The sequence below is a fragment of the Rhinolophus sinicus genome, chromosome X (assembly GCF_036562045.2).
Source record: "Rhinolophus sinicus isolate RSC01 chromosome X, ASM3656204v1, whole genome shotgun sequence".
In the NCBI taxonomy this organism is placed as follows: Eukaryota; Metazoa; Chordata; class Mammalia; order Chiroptera; family Rhinolophidae; genus Rhinolophus; species Rhinolophus sinicus.
In genome coordinates, this window is record NC_133768.1 from 69,273,764 (window position 1) to 69,289,713 (window position 15,950).

A 15,950-nucleotide genomic window follows, 5' to 3' on the forward strand; every position below is an offset into this window, starting at 1 on the left:
CTAATGGCTCCATCATAAGAACATAACCCAGAGTCCTTACCATGGCCCACGCCTTTTGTGACATGGTCCCTCCTACCACTCTAACCTCATTTCCTAACACTGTGCTCCCAATGCACATTGGCATCCAAGCTGTTTCCTAAACGTGTCAAGCTTGTTCACACCTTAGGGACTTTATTCTTGCTGTTCCCTTTGCCAAGAGGGTTCAACTCCTATATCTTCCCACTGCTGACTACTTCAGAAATCTGTCCCTTCCCTCCCTGCCCTATTCATTCTCTATCACATTTCCCCATATTATTTTCTTACTAACACTTAATTCTTGAATGTATCAACTCCTCTAGAATGTCAGATCTGTGAGAACCAGGAATATGTCTGTCAGTTTCTTTGCTTTATCTCCAGTCCTTATCACAGCATCTCTCATATCATTGATAACTATTAAGTATTTGTTGAATGAATGAATGAATGAATGAATGAATGACATGGATTAAACATATGCATTCTAAGTTGTGATGAACCAGGCAGAGTCTAGGGCAAGGGATTTGAGAGGATGGCAGAGTGAGCTCAGGTGTCTCTGAAGCAGCAGTTCTGTTTGAAACCATGTAAATTATGAGTGGAAAATTGGATAGAAAGGACATGACAATTGAGGAAGTGTTTCTAGCTGCCTTTGGTGTAAAAGTGCAACACATATTCCACATCAGTTCTCCTTTTTCATTAAGAGAATCCCAAATTTATTTGGGACAGTAAAGTTCCCAATAAAAGACCACATTTGTAGCTTCCTTTGAAACTAAGTGTGGCCACATGACCAACTTCTGCCCAATTTGGTGACTGGTAGTTCCAGGAAGGCAGCTAAAAGGGAGCTGAATTTCTCAGACCGAGGTTATTTCTCACACCATCTCTTGTGAACTGAATTGTGTCCCACCCAAATTCATATGTTGAAGCTCTAGCCCCCAGCACCTTAAATGTGACTGTTTGAAGATAGGGCCTTTATAGAGCTGATTAAATTAAAATGAGCCCTTTAGGGTGGGCCCTAATCCCATCTGATTGGTGTCCTTATAAGTGGAGTTTAGGACACGCAGAGAGATACCAAGGGTGCATATGCACAGAGACAATCATGTGACAATGGAGCTAGAGGGCAGCCATCTGCAAACCAAGGAGAGAGGCTTCAGAAGAAACTAAACCTGTGGACACCTGGATCTGGGACATCCAGCCTACAGAACTGTGAGAAAAAAATGTTATTGAAGCTACTGAATGTGTGCTATCTTGTTATGGCAGTTCCAGGAAACTAATACACCATCAGAGAAGTCTTTCAATTTTGGCAGTTCATTAGATTCAACTTAGTAACATTAAAGATACTGATGACTACTCCTAGAGATTCTGATTCAATTGTTTGAGTCTGGGGATTGGAGGGAATTCTAATGGATATCCAGAAATGAAAACCATGCATCAAAGAGAATAGTTTTCTGAATCATATCGAGCTAGGTGAGAGTGATAAACTAGCATCACTTAGAAGGTATTTTCTCCCCGAATTGCCCTCCTTCCACTGTTTTTCCCCCAGCCCATATCTTAATTTTTCTACCCTAACCAGAGCCTTCCAGATGGACCAAGAGATTCCCCCACTTCTTAGTCCTGTTCCAGATCCAAGTTCAATCCTAATTTGAGGCACATTAAGTAGCTTCAGCCCCATTTTTGTCCTCCCAGCTAAGAAAAATGAGTCTCTAGAAGCCTCACATTCTTTCTGTTAGCCTCAGCCAGGGCAAATCTCTAGAGCTACATCTGGCCACTTAATACAATTAGAAAATGGGCAAAAGACATGAACAGATAATTTAATGATGGCAAATAGGTACATGAAAAGACATTCAACATCTTTAGCCATCATAGAAATGTGAATTAAAAGCACAATGAAATATTAAAGACACCTATCACAATGGCTATAAAATGTTGCATCTTTTGCAGCAAAATTAATAACACACAGTCTTATTTTTACTATAATATTTAAGAGGTCTTAAAACAATACATCTTAAATAAACATGCTATCACCATATGATACAGAAATTGCGCAATGGGTAATTTCACAGAGAAATAAAAAAATTGTGTTCATGCAAAAACCTGTACATGAATGTTCATAACAGTTTTATACATAATAGTTTAAAAGTGAAAATAACCCCAATGTTTCTTCAACAGATGAATGTTTAAACAAACTGGTACATCCACACCATGGAATACTACTCAGACATAAAAAGGAACAAGCTATTGATACACTTAACAACTTGGATGGCTTTCAGGAGAGTTATGCTGAGGGAAAGAAATCCATTCCAAATGGTTGTACACTATAGGATTCCATGTATACGACATTTTTGAAATTATAAGAGTGTTTGAAAGAGGTTAGGGATGTGTGGCAACGGAGAGGTATGTGTGTTATAAAGGGTAGCATGAAGGAAACTTGCGGTGATGGAAGTTTTGTATTTTGTTTGTGGTGATGGTTACAGAATCTACATAGCTGATAAAAGTGCATCACTCTAACACACAAATTAGTGCATGTGGAACTGGTGAAATCTCAGCAAGCTCTGTGGAATATATAAAAGTCCATTTCCTGGTCTGATATTGCGTTGTTGTAATTCAAGACTTTATCATTGGGAGAATATGAGTGGAGAATACACATGACCTCTCTGCACAATTTTTGTAACTTTTGGTAAATCAATAATTATTTCAAAATTAAAAAGTGAAAAAAACAACACAGGACTTGTGGGGAAAATAGGGTTAGGTACACAACACTCAAAATCTTTGTCAGTGATACATTAAAAATAAGATAAGAACCTACTAAAAATGTTAGCATGGTTTTAGACCAGTTAAATGATTAAGAAATCCATGAATACTACAATACATATGGCACTCCACTTGCTAAAGATGTTAAGTTTGTTTACAAAAGTGAGTGTCACAGCTTGTGAGTTATTGTGAAGTGGTAGAAAGAAGGTTATCAGGATACAGGGACCAAAGCTCGGATTGTAAGGTAGTCCAGGAATGGAGTCCCTACCCCATCATTTTCAAGCACTGTGGACGCCTGATCTAGAGATGGCCATGGATGAAGGGGGAGACGGGACCTGCTGGTCCTGGCCCCTTTGGCTCATGGTTGGGGCAGGGAAAGAACAATCTAAGACACAGAATGCAATGTGCAATGCCACTGTTTAATATGAAAATGAACAAGGATCATGAGGGGGAAACATACAGAACAACTAGCAGGCTTCAAGGTAAACTTTGGCTTCTTGGTCAGCCGGGCTCCAACCTTAGACATGGATGTGGCCTCAGGTTGGAGAAGAGATATAACAAGTATGATGAGGATGAAGATGAGGACACCTGAGGGCTCCTTTACTGGGCTTTGTTTCCAAGATTCCAGGTCACTGCACGAGGGCCTCCTCTGGAATCTTGCCTCCTTGAACTAGAGAAAGTCCAGAGAGAGAATGGGGAATATAACGCAGCCAGGAGCCCTGAGGTTCATCCCCAGGCCACCTGATTTCTGTCCCCTTATCCTTCCTGAAAGCCTGGAGATCCATTTCCTTTTATCTCTGCATTCTCAGACTTTACTTTTTGACGAGTAAAGAATTTTATAGTTCATATAGTCAATGGTATTGTAATACCTATGTATGGTGTCAGGTGGGTAGTAGACTTGTTGGGTTAACACTTTGTGAGGTGTGTAAACGCCTAATCATTATGTTGTTTTGTACACCCGAAACTAATAATAATAATAAAAAAGAATTATGTAGTTCCAGTATAGCCTACTCATTGTACTGAAAGCACCTGTGGTGAGGGAGGACAGATGACCTCACTTAGGACAAAATGGAAACACTCTGACCACACAATGTTATTGTTAATCTATGATACAGAAAGAAACCTCCAAATTCTCCAAGATGTATGTACCATAATGAGCAGGTGGCACTGCATGTAATACTGAAAACGTAGTGACAAGGCAAATGTCTATCAACAATAACTTGTGGCCAACTGGCATTCAATTGTTTAATACACAGATCTTAGCAGGAACAAGGTAGCTTAATATATACTGAGAGGAAACTATGCTGGTGCTAACAATTAATAAACAAAACAAGTTTCAAAACAGGATGTGCACTAGGAAAACTGGGTTTTATAATATACTATATTTAAATGTATTAGTATAAAATTAGGGGATTGTTCACATGCAAACTTTTGTAGGAAACGAGATTTAAGATAATTATGTCCGAGTTCCCACTATTCACTCCTTTGCTCCTCCCAGCTCCCTCCTATCCACATGCACAGCCAGCACCCACTTCTGAGTTCACTGGAGGCTCATCCCAGATTGGGTGGAGAAAGCCTGCACCATTTCCTGCTGCTGCTGGGAGAGGCTGGGCCCAGAGCTTGAGATGGGTGCCGGCACTTGGATGGAGAATGCACTTTGAGTCTTGCTGGGGGTGATGTCTCTCACAAATAGTTCATCATTCACGATGAATATACTGGAGGGAAAATGGGCCCTCAGAGAGCTGATGGAAATACAACCCCACATCCCCACCAAGGATCCTGCTCCCACTGCCACTCAGCAACCAGATTCCTTCCATACCCCGACTGTGCCTGCCCCCCAGGTTCCTTGGCTGCTAGCTCTGACTCTCTCACAGAGCCCACTCTTGGAGAGATTCTCTACCAGCTTCACTAGATTTGTAGGTTTAAACCCAAAGCAATTACTCTGTAAAACAGCCTACATGACAGGACAGTCTAATCCCATTTTTAGAGGAAGACATTGTGTCACAGAAAGGTCACGTGACTTGACCAAGGTCACAACCTACTGAGTGTTGGCTCAGCAATAGAACCCAGTGCTCTAACCCCAGAGCCCACGCTCTTAACCCCTATGCTGGACTGCTGCTTGGATCTACCTGTTGGCTTCCACAAAGTTGAGAAAACCCCAAGCACATGCACGTTCCCACACCCCTGGGCCCAGGCTGGGCTGGGTATTCCCACCCACAGTGCAGGACTCACCTGGAACTGCTGGCAGGGATAACGATGAAGGTCCGGGTGAAGGCATGCACAGAACCTTGAGACTTTCCTTCCACCTCCACAAAAGACAAACAACAGCCCCTTAGAGTCACACATGCTTCACATGCTCACACTGCCTTCCCCTGTCAGGGTCTGGCTTGACACTCATGCCAAAGGGAACAACTGTTCACTGGGAATCACAATGAAGGCAGTCAATCTCTATGGTGGGGAGGGCAACAACAGGGGCCATCTGCTCTCACTGACAGGGATGTTACCACGTACTGGGCCCTGGGACAACCCCTTCACAAGTTCATAGGTTTCATTTTTTGCAGCTACCCAAGAAGTGGGTATTATTAGACCCATTTTGCAAATGAGGAACATGAGAGGTTAGGTAATGGGCCCAAGTTCTCAGAGTAAGCATCTAGGACGACAGCCATCAAAGGCCACAGTGTGTGCCCATAACGCCCAAGCTGTGTGGGCATGGATGCAGGTCATACCAGGATGGTTTGGGGGCAGAAGGGATTCGGGAGAACACAGAGAGAACAGGAAAGAAAGGGCAGGGATTAGGGATTTGGGAGAGTTCAGAGAGGGAGCCCAGCCGGGCGGAGGCAGCAGTGGGACATCTGGGGAGGGGAGTCTACACACACTCACCTTCCTTGAACTCCCCGTTGACAGAGAAGCAGAGCATCCTTTCCTGAAAGGGAAGGGCCCAGGTGCTCAGTCACCACCTACGCCTCCTACCCACCTACAGCTTTCTGGGCCTGCCCCAGAGAGGAAACAGGTGCTCACCGTCTGGAACCACATGTCCACCACAAAGGAGAGGAGGTCATGCTGAGTTTTGGGCAACACACAGAGGGAGCACACAATGTCACGTTTTGTATGCTTCAGCAGCTGAACCCGCAGGTCTGTGGGGAGGACAGTGAAAGTCATGGTTGCCACACCCTCGGCTCTATGACTGACCCCTTCATGCCCCCTTTCCCTGCCCAATCTAACCCATCACACACGCACAGGGGTCCTTGAGGTTCTTCATATTCCTGTTATCCTTGAAGTACTCAAACAAGCTGCTTCTAGGAGAAAAGAGGAACAGGAGGTGGTGGTCTGGCCAGTGTGGGTGTTTCCAGAAGCTGACTGGTGTATACTGGGGAGCCAGATGGCCCAAGAGCAGGGCCTGAGCTGTGATACTCACGGGGCAGGGTCTACAGGGTTGAAGGGAATGGTCAGGGAGAAACAGGCCTCATCATGATAAACACGGAAGAGACGGCGCCGGTCTCCATAGTCATAAATAAAGTAGTATCTGTGGGGGAACAATGAAGGCAGTCAATCTCTATGGTCTGGACCTCAAATAGAACTTGAAAATGCCCATGAGCAGATCTGTGCACGGGTGACCCAGTCTATCCCAGCCCTCCCCATTCCTGGTGGTCCCAGCGGTACTTACTCTTTCAGGAATTGCATGACTAGACTCTTCAGTGCCTCACATCCTTTATAGCTTTCCTGAAATCAAAAGACATGTAAGACTATGTTGCTGATAAAGCCTCCCTTGCAATACCCCAAATATTCTTTGATCCTTTTTCTTACCTCACAAGGTTTTGTTAAGTAGGGTTTGTCAATGTCAACAGTAGTTGGGGGTTGTAACGCCTGGCCATCCTGGAGAAGAGAAGAGGAAGTCAGCAACGGAGACAAGGGATCATCCAGTGGTCTTGGATGATCAGGAAAAGGATGGGCCCAGGAAAGGGTGAGAGTCAGAGGTCAGGTGCGAAAGGACCCTGGATATTCCATGGACGTGATTACAGTGGGCATCTGCATTATGAGGTCCTGGAAGTCTACTACTATATGCAACTTGTGTCTGTCTGTATATATGTGTACATTTCCAGAGAGTATATTCATGTCCTTTTCAGGAGCCCATGTCCTGTAAAGTGGATAAGGGTCTGATACAAACACGTAATCTAGGCAAGACCCAAAGTGCTTGAGGGCAGGTGTGGAGGTCATCAAAGCTAGTAAGAGATAATGATGAATGTAGGCACTTACTAGGCATAAAAACTTGGGGAAACATTTCCTGATGGCACTGTCCAAAACCAAAAATAGAAAGGAGTGGTTGATAGTTTGTGTGGTAATGCTTCCGTTTAGCTAAAACACTGATGACATAAACAGATACCAGTGTGTTCTGCCCACCCAGCAGCCCCTTTGCCCCCCTAAGCCTCTGATTTCTAGGGTCCTGGGTCCACTCCCCTGCTGAGCACTGAGCACCTGTCATATGGGATGTCTGAAGCATGCAGTCTCATCTCTCTCCACAGCTTCACATTCATATCCATTCTCTCTCTCTCTCTCCCTCCTCCCTCCTTCTCTTCTTCCCTCCCTCCCTCTCCTGCCCCCAGGGTAGCTTCCAACTAAACTGCCCTGACTCCCTTCTCCAGGGCATACGGAACAGCATTTGGATCCCACGCTCCAGAGCTTCTTCCCCCTTCTGCCTCCCTTCCTTCCTCTAGGTCCTCACTGAAGGCTCCAGACAGAAGAAGGAATGGGGTGGGAGCCTAGGGCTCAGCTACCTCACTGGGGCTCCAGCATTCTGTCAGGGGCAGGACACACCGAAGGGATGGGCTGGGATGCTGGGGCCGGCGGGTGACTGAGGCAATGTGCAGGAAGAAGGGAGGGAAAAGGAGGGGGATGAAGACAAAAAGGGAGTGAATATAGGAGGTGAGTGATGGGGGAGACGTAGGGGAGTAGAGACAAGGGAGAAAGAGAAAGCAAAGCAAAGGGAAGGGAAAGAAGCTCTGCCATGGAGGTGCGGGTCAGGGAAGAAAACAGAAGGGGACATGGCTCCCCTGCTGTAGCACTTTCCTTCACCTGCCCTTGGCTGACCCTGGGACCTCAGGTAGGAAGGGAAAACATGCACTTATTGGGCTGGGGGCCCATTAGATGCTGGCTGAAACTTTGCCACCTGTGGGAGCTCAGTCTGAACTGGGCATGGGAAACGAAGCAGCCATGGAGGCAGGAGACCTTCCCCAAACAGAAAAGTGTCAGGCCCCAGCTCAGCATGGAGTAGAGGGTCTGTGGTCCCCTCTTACAAAAACCACCTTCTCTCCTCATGGCCCCTGTGCACCTGTGTCTGTCTTAGTTGGTTCCTTGCCTGAGGAATCATATCCATGTCGGGCTACACAGGGCTCCTCTGAAGGCCCAGGCAGGAAGATGTGATGTGTGGAGGGAAGGAGGGGCAGTGCCCCTGAGAGGTCTGTCCTTCTGTCTCCTCAACCACCTCCACCTTCTGCCTTCCACTGCTCCCTCAGGAGGCCCTGTGCTTACTGGTGGTGACCCACTTCTGGCCCCCTGACTCAGGGAACCCTGGCATCTCCTAAGGAGGGCCCATGCCCTCGCATTGGGCCAAAGGAACAGATGTCGCCATGGCAGACACCTCACCATGGGGCACAAGGTCCCCATGTCAGCCCGTGATTCGAGGGGAGACAATTTTAGAGCATGGGAAAGAGGGTTCCAACCAAAACAGGATAGGGAAACTATATAAACTCAGAATCAGAAAGGCCTGTCTCAGCATGAGGCCTGGGTTGGAGGACCCTTCTCAGTGCAGAGCACTGGCATCTGCCTCAAAGCTTGGATCCTCTAGTACTGGTGATGAGGGGTACCACTGCTTCCTGGAGCACACTCTTGGGTGGGTATATTAGAGGAAACTAGGTGCAGAGTCAGGAACCAGAACCCAGTCAGGAGAACAAGTGAGCAGGTCAGAGGAAGAACAGACCTGTAGGCACAGGTGAGAGAAACAGAAAAGAGAAGGCAGAGCCTGTGGTCCTCCCAGAGGACCAGGGCTGCCACTTTCTGTAGATGGACACTGTCAGAGGTAGTTCAGGCTTCAAGAGGGCAAAATTCTCCAGGAAGGGTGACAGGGGTTCGCACTGACCTTATGTAGGTGGACTGGTCTGGGAAGGTGATGCACAAGGGGTTCCCTTGCAGCCACAGCTCTTCGAGCTTCAGGCCTTTCATTTTGACCAACTCCCGGATACAGCCCAGCTGAGAAATGTGGAGAAAAAAACAAAACACTAATCCAAAAAAAAGTAAATATATGCACCTTTTGTTTATTGCAGCATTATCCACAATAGCCAACACACGGAGAACAACTGAAATGTCCATTGGTAACAACTGGATAAAGAAATTGTGGTACATTTATATAGTGGAGTATTAATCGGCCATAAAGAATGAAATCTTACCACTTGCAACAACCTAGAGGTAAGATTTGGATAGACCTAGAGAATATTATGGTAACTGAAATAAGTAAGACTAAGAAAGACAAATACTATGTGATGTCAGTTATATGTGGAATCTGAAGAGCAGAATAAATGAACAGACAAAACGGAAATTGACTCAGAGACATAAGGAAAAAATGACTGATGGTTGCTAGTTGGGAGGGGGATGGGGATGGGGGAGAAGGTAAAGGGATTAGAAAGTACATATTAGTAGTCACAATATTGTAATGGGGATATGACAGACAGTTTGGGGAATATAATCAATAATGCTGTAAAGATTTTGTAGGGTGTCAGACGGGCACTTGTCTTATTAGGCCACTTCACAGACTGTATAGATGTCTAACCACTGCACTGTACAGCTGAAGCTGAGGCTGAAGCTGAATAATACTGAATGTAAACTATAATTAAACATACACACACACACACATATTACATATAGTCACAGCATGTGGAGTAAAGCACAGGGAATAGAGTCAATGGAATTGTAAAAGCTATATACGATGTCAGAAAGATAGTAGATGGGAGGGGGGCGGTTATCACTTTGTGAGGGTTGTAAATGTCTAACTATTACACTGTTTTGTACACCTGAAGCAAACCAAAAAAAAAAAAAAAATGAAGAAGGAGAAGTCCTAGGGAAAGAAACAGACATCCAGACTCCTGTACCCACAGTCCCTTCCTTCCCCCACAGGTGGTTTCCACTACCTCCTGTCATCACTCTGATGAGCATCCACCCCCTTTCAGCCCAACTTTGATCTGGCTCCCATTTCTCACCTGATTTTTGGAGAGGTTCAGGATCTTGACTGTGGGGGCCATCTGCATAAGGTCAGACAGGCCATCCAGCTGGTACAGTTTGTTGCTGCGCAAGTTCAAGGACAACAGCTTTTGGGGAAAAAAAAGTCAGAGTGACGGTTACTATCTTGGGCCTCAGGGACAAATCTGCCCCCTGACCATGAGTTCTGCCCTCTACTGGAACACCAGCACTGGGTCTAAGGCCTCACCTCAGGGAAATTCTCTTTGATGATCTGCAGGGTGGCAGCCATGCAGTTTCTTCGATTCAGGATTATATCGATATCAAGGCCCACCAAGTCTTCAGGAAGACGAGAAGAAGGAATCAGAAGGCTGAAAGGGTCCACGACCACCACCAACCCCTTAACATGCTACCATCCATAAGTCTCCTTTCCAGGCCGACCTTACTGTCCTGTCACCTGCCCTAAAATTATTAATGTCAGCCATACCTGGGTCAAAGCGGAACATCTGGAGGTCAAGAGCTTTCTGGGAGGGATCATATCGTTTGTTCATGGTCAGCTGCAGAGGAAGATGGAAAGTGCTGAGGCTATGGTGGTGATAGGAAAATTGGGAATCGGAGGAAGAAGAGATGGGTCTGGGTGTGGGCACACAACATGCCTTGAGTCTGCGTTACCTTTAGCTGCTCCATTTCCTTTGGCTCCAACTTATCCCACACAGAGTAGGATACAGCAGAAGTACTGACAAAGATAGGTATCTGCAGGAAGGAGCGGTGGGGTAAGCACTAGGAACTCCAGTTCCAAAGAAGACGAAAAGCCCCTGACCTATCCTTCTGCCCCTGGACTATGTACAGGTAATGCCCTCCACACACACTATTTGGTTCTCCTCATCACAAATCTTGTAGCTGACATCCTTCAATGCAGAGGCGGTGCTAGCGCCCTGGACAAAGAACTGGGCCCAGCTTTTCACATAGTGGAACTACAGAGATTGAAGCAACAAGAGTGACATAAGCCAATGGCCCCTGCTGAGCCAGGTCTCTCCCCCTTCCCTGTGTGCCCTAATCTGGCTTCACTGTCCTCTCTTACATCCACTGGAGTGAAAGGGACACTGCAATGTCTCTGGATTGAATTCATTAGCCATATTTTGTCATACTTCATCCCATTAGGAATCTAAGGGTGAAAAGAAAAGGAAGGGAGAGAGCAGGAACAACATGCAAAGAAGGCTAGAGAGCAGGCCCAACACAGGATTCTTTTCCCACCGCCTACCGAATTAAAAAGTATTTCTAAAAAAGGGACCGGAGACATGATTTCTTATGTCTGTGCCAAATATGGAGATCTGAAATCCCTAGCTCTCCATTCAAAGCTCTCTTCCATATAATCAACGTAAACTGTTAGATATGATCCTTCTTTTATAAATTTCTAGGAGATCCTACCTAGTGCAGACACTGTTTGCCCCTCTGACAAGTTCTCCAGAGACTTGACCCTCCATCTCCTACACGCATCTTGACCCAAACTGAGACATCCAGTGTGGAGTCATTCCATCTCTTTGGCAGTAGTTCCACTTTTGCCTTTATAATCTTTTCCATTTTCCCTACAGTCCTCCTGCCTCCTTTATACTGCTTCTCTGAATTTTCCCTTAGAGGAACAAGAATGTTACCTCCTAGTAGTAAAAAGGAAAGATTACAAACTGTCCCCAACAAAGTACCTAGCATCTTTATATGAGACCAACATAAGTCTAGCTGACCTTTCTCTCCTGCACGTTCCACATATTTTTCAAAACACTCACCGTGATTTTGAACCAGCTCCCCAGGATTCCATCTCCTGTGTTCTGCCCCACTTCTCCCTCAATAGGTTTTCTAGCTCTCCGCACGGTAATCTGGATAGGGCCTTCATTATGCAATTTAATTCTCTTTGTGTAGGATGGTATTTGGACTACTACAGGAAGAAGTGGAGCGGAGGGTGGCCATAAATGCTAAGGAGTCTTCTATACACCCTCACCTCTCTGACACCAGGACTACAATTAGGACTGCTCAACCATTATTTCACTTCTAGCATTCTTCAATTTTCCAGTGAGAGGAAGAAAAAGAAGACCACAGAGAGTGAAAAAGTTGAAGTCCCATGGGCAAATGCACGCAAAGCAGGCTGCCTGGTCACTTACTGTTTTACTTGGGGGACCTCCTGGACATCCCTAATGCCCTCATTTCCATCATCCTCCTGTTGTTGTGATGGCTGAGGCTTCTTTCCACCATGTTCAAAATCACACTGAAAACAACTCCAACTTTTCTGTCGTCCTTGATGTGAGCTATCAATATCTTTGTCTTCTGTAAAGGGGAACAAAAATACAAGTTTGAGAACATATCAGTGCCCCACTTACCAGGTACCACATCTTAGACCAATGCCATGATACGGCAAGCAAAGTGCCAACCTACCCTAAGGCATTATTGCCACAGACTCCAGAAAGGAAACTCCTCTGCCTATCCAGATAGGAGAACCCTATCTAACATATGGTACCGTCAGGGGAGAGATCACAGAGGAGGAAGTAGAGGAGGAAGAGGAAGAGGAGGTAACTGTGTTGAACCTTTCCAAAAATGGAGCAGGATTTACAAAGAAAAGCGGTGTATGCATCCATGGGTTAGACTGAACACCAGCCATACACCAGGACGGCATGCGAATCTGGCCTCTCTCAGGCCTCTCTAACAACCACACCAATACCTGGGAGGCAAACTCTTTCATGCTTCCCAAACCCAATCAGACACCAAACCGATTCCACTAACACTCAACAAGCTGTGCTTCCTCTGCCAGGGCAGTACAACCTTTAATGTCAGGTGGGACTGAGGTAACAGCCTCCTAAACCATCCCCCTCCCTCCAGCCTTGCCCCAACAATACTCTGTTTGAAATATCCAGAGTGAGCTTCCTCTTTGTCCAGTCTGGAATGCCTTTCGGTTCAGAAGACAACTCTTTCTAATCTTGGCTTTTCTGTAACAAGGGTCTGAACGACTGAAATGAAATGACGTTTCAATTACCACTTCCAAATCTTTAGGGATTCTTCTTTTCTCTTTCTGTTATCAATTTTTTTTTATTTTTTTTTATTTCATTTTATTTTATTTTTATTTTGATGACACATATAATCTTTGCTTTTCAGGCAGAAAACTCTTTCATAATATCAGTAGCAGACCAATAGTCTAACAAACGTCTTACTTAGCAGAGACAGAAAATTTAACTAAATTTGTACCAACTTACTTTTTTTTTCTTTTTATTATTTTATTAGTTTCAGGTGCACAAGACAAAGCAAAACTTAGATGTTTATCATTTATATCCCTCACACTGTGTGAACCCCCCTCCCCCCATCCACTATCCGTCTGTACGTTCCCCAAATTAATTTTCAAAACCCCATGACCATCTTGTGGTTATCGACTATTTTCTAAACCTCTCACCTTCCCCTTATCCCCACCCCCCGCCCCTCTAGCAACCCTCAGTTTTTCCTCCATGTTTCCAAAACTGTCTCTGATTAGTTCATTCACTTATTCTTTTCTTTAGATTCCACATATAAGTGAGATCATATGGTATTTGTCTTTCTCTGTCTGACTTATTTCACTTAACATAATGTTCTCTAGGTCCATCCATGTTGTTGCAAATGGTAAGATTTCTTTCTTCTTTATGGCTGCGTAATACTCCATTGTATAAATGTACCACAGTTTCTTAATCCAGTCATCTACCGATGGGCATTTCGGTTGTTTCCATGTCTTGGCTATTGTGTATAGTGCTGCAATAAACATAGGAGTGCATAAAGATTTTTGAATTGGAGTTTTGGATTTCTCCGGATAGATACCTAGGAGTGGGATTGCTGGATCATAAGGTAGTTCCATTTTCAGATTTTTGAGATACCTCCATACTGTTTTCCATAGTGGCTGCACCAATCTGCAATCCCACCAACAGTGCACCAGCGTTCCCTTTTCTCCACATCCACGCCAGCACTTGTTGTTTGTTGATTTATTGATGATAGCCATTTTGACTGGGGTGAGGTGGTATCTCATTGTGGTTTTTATTTGCATTTCTCTGATGGTTAGTGAGGTTGAGCATTTCTTCATATGTCTGTTTGCCATCTGTATGTCCTTTTTAGAAAAATGTCTCTTCATGTCCTCTGCCCATTTTTTAATTGGGTTGTTTGTTTTTTTGGAGTTGAGTTGAGTGAGTTTTTTTATAAATTTGTGGTATTAACCCCTTATCAGATATATCATTGGCAAATATCTTTTCCCATTCAGTAGGACCCCTTTTTGTTTTATTGATGGTTTCCTTTGCTGTGAAAAAACTTTTTAGTTTGATGTAATCCCACATGTTTATTTTTCCTCTTACTTCCCTCGCGCGAGGGGATATATCAGTAAAAATCTTACTCCGGGTAATGTCTGTGAAGTTTCTTCCTATATTTTCTTCTAGGAATTTTATAGTTTCAGATCTTACATTTAAGTCGTTAAGCCATTTTGAATTCATTTTTGTATATGGTATAAGGAAGTCGTCCAGCTTCACTTTTTTACATGTGTCTGTCCAGGTTTCTCAGCACCATTTATTGAATAGACTGTCTTTATCCCACCGTACACTCTTGCTTCCATTGTCGTAGATTAAATGGCCATATAGGCATGGATTTATTTCTGGACTCTCTATTCTGTTCCATTGATCTATGTGTCTGTTTTTATGCCAGTACCATGCTGTTTTGATTACTGTAGCCTTGTAGTATAATTTGATGTCAGGTATTGTTATACCTCCCACTTTGTTCTTATTTCTCAAGATTGCTGAGGCTATCCAGGGTCTTTTATGGTCCCATATAAATATTTCTGGGAAAAATGTCATTGGTAGATTGATAGGAATTGCGTTGAATATGTATATTGCCTTAGGCAGTATGGACATTTTAACTATATTAATTCTTCCTATCCATGAACATGGTATGTGTTTCCATCTATTTGTATCTTCTTTCATTTCTTTCTTCAGTGTCTTATAATTTTCTGAGTACAGATCTTTTACTTCTTTGGTTAAATTTATTCCCAGGTATTTTATAGTCTTTGGAGCAATTGTAAATGGGATTGCTTTTTAATTTCTCCTTCTGATGTTTTATTATTGGTATATACAAATGCAACTGATTTCTGAATATTAATTTTGTATCCTGCTACTTTACTAAATTCATCTATCAGCTCTAATAGTTTCTTGGTGGAGTCTTTAGGGTTCTCTATATATAGTATCATATCATCTGCATATAATGACAATTTTACTTCCTCCTTACCGATTTGGATGCCTTTTATTTCTTTTTCTTGTCTGATTGCTGTGGCTAGAACTTCCAGCACTATGTTGAATAGAAGTGGAGAAAGTGGGCAACCTTGCCTTGTTCCTGATCTTAAGGGAATGGTTTTAGCTTTTCCCCATTGAGTATGATGTTAGCTGTGGGTTTATCATATATGGCCTTTATTATGTTGAGATATGATCCTCTATTCCCACTTTCTTAAGGGTTTTTATCATAAATGGCTGCTGGATTTTATCAAATGCTTTTTCTGCATCTATTGATATGATCATGTGATTTTTATTTTTCATTTTGTTAATGTGGTGTATCACATTAATTGATTTGGATGTTGAACCACCCTTGCATACCAGGGATGAATCCCACTTGATCATGGTGTATGATCTTTTTAATGTATTGCTGAATTCTGTTCGCTAATATTTTGTTGAGGATTTTTGCATCTATGTTCATTAGAGATATCGGCCTGTAGTTTTCTTTTTTGTGGTGTCTTTGTCTGATTTTGGGATCAGGGTGATAGTGGCTTCGTAAAAGTGTTTGGGAGTCTTCCTCCTTCTGGATTTTTGGAAGAGCTTGAGGAGAATAGGTGATAATTCTTTTTGAACGTTTTGTAAAATTCACCTGTAAAGCCATCTGGTCCAGGGCTTTTGTTTGTTGGGAGATTGTTGATTACTGATTCAATTTCCTGG

At 43.9% G+C, this 15,950-nt stretch overlaps 1 protein-coding gene across 1 annotated transcript; it reads right to left on the minus strand.

The window, feature by feature from the left end:
• Window positions 1-4,237: 4,237 nt before the first annotated feature.
• LOC109439114 (nuclear RNA export factor 2) lies at window positions 4,238-12,608 on the minus strand. Its single transcript, XM_074323305.1, is given in 19 exon segments — window positions 4,238-4,475; window positions 4,993-5,066; window positions 5,633-5,683; window positions 5,779-5,894; window positions 5,998-6,056; window positions 6,176-6,283; window positions 6,425-6,480; window positions 6,565-6,633; window positions 7,015-7,051; window positions 8,894-9,003; window positions 10,008-10,115; window positions 10,235-10,323; window positions 10,472-10,541; window positions 10,657-10,737; window positions 10,854-10,958; window positions 11,066-11,149; window positions 11,766-11,888; window positions 12,146-12,300; window positions 12,491-12,608. Coding segments are annotated over 19 exon segments (1,851 nt in total).
• Between the last annotated feature and the right edge of the window lie 3,342 nt (window positions 12,609-15,950).